The sequence below is a fragment of the Montipora foliosa genome, chromosome 2 (genome assembly GCF_036669935.1).
Source record: "Montipora foliosa isolate CH-2021 chromosome 2, ASM3666993v2, whole genome shotgun sequence".
NCBI classification, from domain to species: domain Eukaryota; kingdom Metazoa; phylum Cnidaria; class Anthozoa; order Scleractinia; family Acroporidae; genus Montipora; species Montipora foliosa.
This window is the reverse complement of record NC_090870.1, coordinates 34,316,411-34,323,910: the sequence shown is the minus strand read 5'-3', so window position 1 is coordinate 34,323,910 and position 7,500 is coordinate 34,316,411. Positions and strand designations below refer to the sequence as shown.

Below are 7,500 nucleotides of genomic sequence, written 5' to 3'. Positions count from 1 at the left end.
GTCGTTTGTGTAAATTTCAGGATGGAAGCGGAATCATGAATCATAGTTTTAAATGTTTTAAGAATCACGAATTTTTGTTTTAAAAACTCGGAAATCATGACTGACAACGACACTGAAGAAGCTCAACAAAGTACATGCATGAATTAAGTGCAACACGCTTTACCGTGGCCATCGAACAAAGCTTTTTACAAATTGTCCGCCAGTCAAGATGTGTGAATTTGATTTACATTCACGCCTCCTTGCAAAGTTCACAGTTCACGGGAAGTCGAACACCTTTTTTGCATGGGTTGTTGACTTGACGGCACGTAATTGTGAAATGTGAAAGTTTGTTGCGCGGCCACAGTAAGGCGCGTTGCACTGTAATTACTTGTGATCCGGGGAATGTACAAAATCGCTGAATCATTGAGGCAAAAAGCAAGAAGTGAAGAATACATTAAGACTCGAATGATTTCGCCTGTATCCTCGATTGTAAATGTCTCGGTATGAAGACGTTGCAATTGCCTCAGAAAAGATAATAACATGATTTCTTCAACTCTTTAATGTTAATAAACTTGTCCTTTTTTCACTATTTAACAATTCGACCAGTAGCCCGCCAACGAGTCAATAGCCCATGAGGCGAAGCCAAATGCAAGCTGAAGAAATATTTATTTGGGTATAAAACGAAAGAAAGCACCACGCTTTTTGCTACTCGAGGACTATTACTAATTAGTAAAATCCAACTAGTGGTCTATTATCAATGCTGCGTTCTGAATTGTTGAGCTACTAGTAGGCTATTTGTTATAGCCCACTAGTAGCGAAAAGCGCCGGCTTTTAAAACCAAAACAACAATTAAAGTCTAGCTTTAACTAGCGAAAGATGTTTTGTCTCGATATTTTTTTGACCAACTAGGTGAATTTTACTAAAACAATTATTCCTCTCGCCCTCATGGCCTCTGAGTCAATAGCCCATTCGGCCTTCGGCCTCATGGGCTATTGACTCAGAGCCCATTCGGGCTCAAGGAATAATTGTTAATTAATACTCATCCAGTAGCGTAGCCAATTAAAATGCAGGATTTGCATTAGTCCACTAGTTGGGTGATACTAATAGCCATTATTGATGTATTGTTGTTCACTTAATTTTTGCGTCATGTTATGTTCACGACACCTATTGCTCGAGTCACTTTAGTTTCGCGATTTAAAAAAAATGGCGAAATTAAAGTGTCGCGAAAATCTCATGTAATAAGGTAATCTTTTGAATGATTTTATTTTGACTGAGGAGAGAGTCTGGGCATTAGCAAAGAGTATTAGACATGTAGTGGGTAACAAGTACATAAATCTAGTGTTGTGAAGTGGTGAACGCAATGTTTATCAATATCCAGAGTAGAAATTCAAGCAACGGTAATTTCAATAGAATTAGATTAATTTCGAACTCATGATAACATTGCCGTGCAGTACCAGCGGAGTGTAAAAGGATAGTAAATATAAGAGAAAAAGAGTGGTAACAAATAACAAAAGGACTGTTTGTTGCAGTAAGGAGGCAAAGAAGGTGATAGGAAAGGGTACAATAGTAAACACTCAATGACTGGTCCCGAGGGAAAAACGTTTTGTTTCCCGAGAATCTCAATGTTTCCCCGAGGCGCAGCCGAGGGAAACATTGAGATTCGAGGGAAAAAGAATGAACTGTTTCCTGAGGGACCAGTCATTAAGTGATTTGTTACATAGCACAAAAAGAAAAACGTGCAACGGCAACAGCAACGGCGGTCGTCGGTCAACATTCGCGAGAAACAGTGCACTGTTACCGTTTGACGTCATAGATTTTGCACTGTTGCCCGCTATAAGAGACTTTTTGTTAGATGTCATGTGACCTCGAAGTAACCACTGAGAGTGTGCGCTGCTGGGAGATAAAACTCAGCTATATAACAAAATATAATACATACTTAATTGGCCACTCCACATAGGAGCTTTTCAAGGTAGGAGGGAAGGGAGGTTGTAGGATGTGTTAAGGTTCCATTTGTGACTTTTTCTGCTATAGTGCTAACCTCCCCCTACTTAATTCCCAAACAATACAATGCACCCTTTTTTACTCACACCCCATCAAGAAGATCCCTTTTCAGACAGTTGAGTTGGGTTGATAAACGGATAAAACTACGCCGATAACATATTAAACATAAATAAAATGCAAATCACCAAATCACACATCTCAACCTGAAACATATTTATGCTTGCGCCTTGTAAATAACTAATTTTTGTATGTTCGTTTTCAAGATATACACTGTATCATATTATTTTAATATTTCCTACTTGTCTCAGAGATTTAAACTTTCATCTTGAAATTGTGAAGTCCAGCCCCGTAAAAAACATTTCAAATTATCATTTAATATGTTATTTTCTTCTGACATGGCAATTCGATATTGAGCGCAGCAATTTTAGCACTAAATGCTTTCCTTGTTATTCTCTTTCTAACCAAACCATTAAAAATCACATATTCTTACCAGACACAGAGATCGAACTGGATACTGAAGGTACTGTGGTCACTGCCGCCATTAGATGAATGTGGAATGAATAAAATGATTTAAGAATTAGCAAAAAAGAAAACAAAAAAATGAACTATTATTCATAATTTACTTGGATACACAAGGGGAACACAAGTGAAGTGTTTAAATCGTGTACCTTTTCTTCACTTTTACATTGCAACAGTGAGGTTTGAACAGTCACAACCGAGCTTAGTCTAAAGCATATACAGTCCAAGTTGAAATAAGTTTGGAGAAAGAAATGAATGCATTGAAAATCAAATGTTCTTAGGAACAAAAGCACCGTTTGTGAAGTCTAACTCTTAAACACCTGTTGCATTAACAAAAAGTTTTGTTAATCCATGTCAGTTAAATGTAATAGTTTCGTCTTTATTCGTATTATTTACAGTTCTCGATGGGCTAAATTGTATGAACTTAAATGGAGGCTTGGGATGCAGGCGACAACTTCGTGTATTTTATCTTGTATGGAATGAGCCTAACCTTAAAGACACATACTTGTTAAAATGGAGAAATTGTCCGAAGAGACAGTCGCAAAAGGCCTGTTTGTGTGAAAAAGTTGCAATTTCATCTTGTAAACAGGAGTTTCCGAAACTCGGTTTTCAGGATAACAAAGAAAAATACTCCATTCATACCTGGTGAAGGGGAGCTTTGAGGAGCACTTGTCGTCATCGAATAGTTTGCTGTGGAAAACAAGTAATATATCATAAGTTGTTGATGTTCTAAAAGTTCTCGAAAGTAAGTGTTTACTGTGAAATGATTTGCTTCACTTTTGCTTTTAGTTTTGTTGTTCCGTTGGGTTGTTGGTTGGTTTGATTTCGTCTTTCTCTCGGTTATGCCAAATTAAGTTGCTATACTATGTCTTTAAAATCTTTTTTGCTTTCTGAAATGGTAGTGACATAGCAAACTTTTGTCTTGACGTTCATCCTACGGTTTTAGTCTCAATGCTCCATCGATTGCATTGTCAAAATTCCATTTGTCTTCGGGCTCTTGAATTTCCGCTATGAATTGCATTTCAGCAACTGATAATCTTCATCACTTTCCACTTCAGTAATCCTTTCATTTGCGACTCTTAGAGTAAAGATCATTATACTACATTTTGCTTATTTATAAAAAAAGTAATAAATGCAATCCATGGACGGTTTTATAGATCATCTCAGTACCGACACTTACATCCTCCATTTCCACAGTAACGTAACGAGCAGGTTGGTGTTGGCCTAAGTTCGTACACGTAAAAACCACTGCAGTTACGAACTCGTATGTTTGTATACCACGTACAGCAACCAGAAGTCCAGTGGAAACATACTTTGGCAGCAACAGTTCCATCTTCCACAGAAGGATGTGATGAATTTAACCAACCAGGAGCATGAGAACTGCAACGGTTTTGTCCAACGCAGGCTGTAGGCATTTGGGTACCTGCAGCACCACGAAATCGATACCAGCCGAAAGAAAGGCTTGAGTCGCATTGATAATAGCCGTAGTATCCGTTGTAGAAACCTTGTCCCCTCACGGAATCTTCAAGGTACGAATGATTTAGGCACTCTGACGTAAAAAAGGAAAGATGTTTATGTGGGCACGACATCTGAATGAGACACTGTGAGTTGCTTTATAAGGTATGATCTTAGTGCTTGTTCTTTGGGTATCATTGTGTTTACTAGATATCATTGATATTGCAGGGAAGCTACACGGAACTGAATAGGTAATCACTCAAGTGGATTATTAATGCGGTATTAAGTTATTCAAACGCCTATTGGTGGCAGGTATAGCGGGGGATACTGCATAATATCTGTGGCCACGTTTGAAGCCGAAAGAGACAGAGAGAGAGAGAGAGAGAGAGAGAGAGAGAGAGAGAGAGAGAGAGCAGATTACAAAATTTCGAGCGTAACTCACGTCTCATCTTTATTCAGGAGATTTAAAAAGAGCTCCATTATATTGCAGTTTCTGTTAGTCGGATTGAGTCTTACGCTTTTTAATCAATATAAGTAACTTCGTACAATTTAGGAAGTCTATCCCTATGCATAGCTTTATCACGAAACGGATGCGAAACGAATAAAGCGTTATGTGACCTTTGCAAAAGCAGGAATTCGAAAAGAATAGAATCAGATAAATTTAATAGTCTTTTGGTACATTATTTTGAGGCCTTCACTCACGGATACATGCGAGCGCATTCGACAGTATCGAGGATCCCGAATTTACCTTTATCATCTCGTGCATTGCGCGTGCATGGCCATGCTTTGTTTCCAAAAAGAGTTCCGTTCTTTCTATGTGCCTTTGTTGCCGGCAAAATGCGGTCTCAGATTGAACCCGTTTTTACCTAGGTTTAATTTGTGATTCGCATTTGAATTCGAAGTTAAATGTGTACTCCGCAAAGTAAAGAGAACCGAGCCTTAATTATTATCATAAGCATAAATTAAGGCTAAAGAACGTTGGGGTTAGGATAGGTTACTTTTTATTGATTTAGGGTTTCTGACACGCATATTCATGGTAAGCGCGCTCGGGTGGAAATTTAGGGCCCTTGCTCAATGTTTAAGGTTAAGAAGGCCCCTCTTCTTACTGTAATTTTATGCTGTATAGGTTACAGCGAAAACGAAACTCGACAAAGTACCTTTTAAACCGGCCAGGGCAACCAAGAACAATTTCAACTACATTTTGGTGGGCTTTATACAATGGTATAGTATTAACGGCAATTGAAAATGTTTTGAGCGTCATTATTTCGATTGTGTATAAGATGGAAGCACACATTATGTCTGGGCTGGCTCTGAATTTGGTGACTACTTTTGCTAAGTTCCCGTTTTCTTCGAGGTCAATGATTTTACCAAAAATCGTATTTGGGTAAAGTGGAGTAGTCTTTTCTACTGGTTGTAAAGTAGTCATCGTCTTTGAAAATTCGTTGGCTTTTTCTGATAAGTTTCATCATATTATATTATATTATATGCACTGAGTTTGATGATCCATAAATTTCATACTCAGTTATTCGTTTTGTTAAGCAGGATTGTGAAGGTTTCGTTGATGGTGACTCATCATTCCCTGTCTTTCGCAGAGATTTTGCCATGCCACATTTCCAGGTTCTCTTCCTTCTCAAGCCATATTTGCATCGCCTCTCCAATCTTTTGTTTCATTGCCTTTCCAAATCCTGCATCCACTGGTTGCACCTTATCGGTGTGGTTATCTGGCAGCAAATAAACTATTGTGTTCATTTCCCTGCATGCTTCATGGAATCCTTGTTGTAACTGGGTACCAAAATTATCTGCAAACAACACATTCTCTGTAGGATCATCAGCAAGTCCATTGTGCAGGGTGTGGTTGGTCCACTTCAGTTTAATTTCACTGTCCATCCATGCATTTACTTGAAAGTAAACATCGACATCATTATCGTAGTTATCTCGTTCTTCTATAGATATGTTCCCTTTGCCCCTGAAAATTACTGCTGGCTGCACTGTTTGCTGTCCTTCTGCCCCGATGCAAGGCCAGATCCTGGCTGCGAAATCCAAACTTGATTGCTCCCTGCAATTTCATAGGTCTTACCTTGATCGACGACAAAAGGCAGTGGCACCTGATCTACATTCAGTCTATTCTTGGGAGACCATCTACCATATGTATTATCCACAACTGGTCTTTCACGTTTCCTTCTTTTGGACTGCACAGCCTTCCTTAAGTCTCTATGAAATTGCTGAATAGTTTCCCTGCCATCATTGGCAGCATTTTTCTTTTTGTTCGTTCTCCTTCTCAGTGAAATGTTGTATCTGCGTTTGAATCGTTGAAACCAATTGTTACTGGCTTTAAACTTACTAGCCTCTTCTTTTCCATAACAGCTCTCTATTTTCTGTTTCATCTTTGTAGTAAGCCAAAGATTGGAAATTTTGCTTCCTTTTGCTCGTCGCAACTTGAATTCGGTAATGAGGAGTTTAGAGGCCAAGGGGTATTTCTCACTGTTTCGAGCTCTTTCACCAACCATCTGTCTCCTGCGTCTTGCTTCTCTGGCACTACCAGCATTTGTTTTCTGTAAGAGTTAGGGTTAGGGTTCTGACAAAATGGAATTTCTTGCTTTGTTCCACTTCACTACCAAAGATTTGCTTACTTGTTTGGCATCTGCAACTTTTTGCCATTTATTCCTAGAACTGGAGAGATTATCCAAAAGGTCAAGTGTTTGTTTCTTGAACTCTATTGTGTAAGACTTGCGCTTGTTTATTCCACGACAGTTTTCTGCCGTTCTTTTTCCTGACGAGGCGGACGATCCTCTTCCTGTTGACTAGCTTCTTGTTGCATATATAGATCCACAGACTCAATGTTGAGAGCTGAAGTGGATTTATCCAGTGAGTCAACCTCAACTTCGGGATGTTTATACTTCGTATGCATCTCCAAATGCTGCTTTCTAAAAAATGATTGACTGCACTTCTGACACTTGAAGTCAGAAGTTGACATCTTAACAGGTTTTCGCAATGTTTCAGTGATGTCATACAACCCTCCATTCTTCAATTCCACATTCTTCTGAAAGCCACAATCGAATAAAGTCCGATTCATTTCGAGATAGACGTCAAAATTGATAGAAATTGCCGTATTACTGTGTACTTTGAGAGTGCCACGAGGAAACATGGACAAGAGGAACCTGGGACCAATGCAGGCTGAAGTGTCAAGTACATGTCAGCGGTCTTCCTGTTGAAAACAAGGGACGCCTTGTTGAATTCAATCCTTGTGTGTCAAGTCTTGTCTTCGAAAGACTTGGCTAAAATTAGGCGTAAATCCGTCGATTTTGAGACAAGTCTTCGACGTCTATTACACCTTAAAGGTTAATAACAACGGGGGAAGAGCACGAGGTATTTCTTGAGTCCAGTGTTAGAGGATACCATGCGTATTTTGTGGACGCTTCTGTTGTCATCGGCGAGGTGCTTACTTGTGAAAGAGACCATGACAATGTGCATGACAAGTACGCTATAGCTGTGAAGAACGAAGACCAGACAGTGGTTGGCCATGTCCCTACAGAGCTTTCCAAGATA

The 7,500-nt window shown here is 39.2% G+C and overlaps 1 protein-coding gene across 2 annotated transcripts in view; it reads right to left on the bottom strand.

The window, feature by feature from the left end:
• Positions 1–7,500, bottom strand: part of LOC137992927 (uncharacterized) — a 51,181-nt gene that overhangs the window by 29,686 nt on the left and 13,995 nt on the right. For both annotated transcript variants that reach the window (XM_068838510.1, XM_068838511.1), the window contains exons 11-13: positions 3,680–4,048; positions 3,142–3,189; positions 2,471–2,512 (exon numbers count right to left, since the gene is read on the bottom strand). In XM_068838510.1, coding sequence (XP_068694611.1) covers positions 2,471–2,512; positions 3,142–3,189; positions 3,680–4,048 — 459 coding nt within the window. The remainder of the gene's footprint in view (positions 1–2,470; positions 2,513–3,141; positions 3,190–3,679; positions 4,049–7,500) is intronic.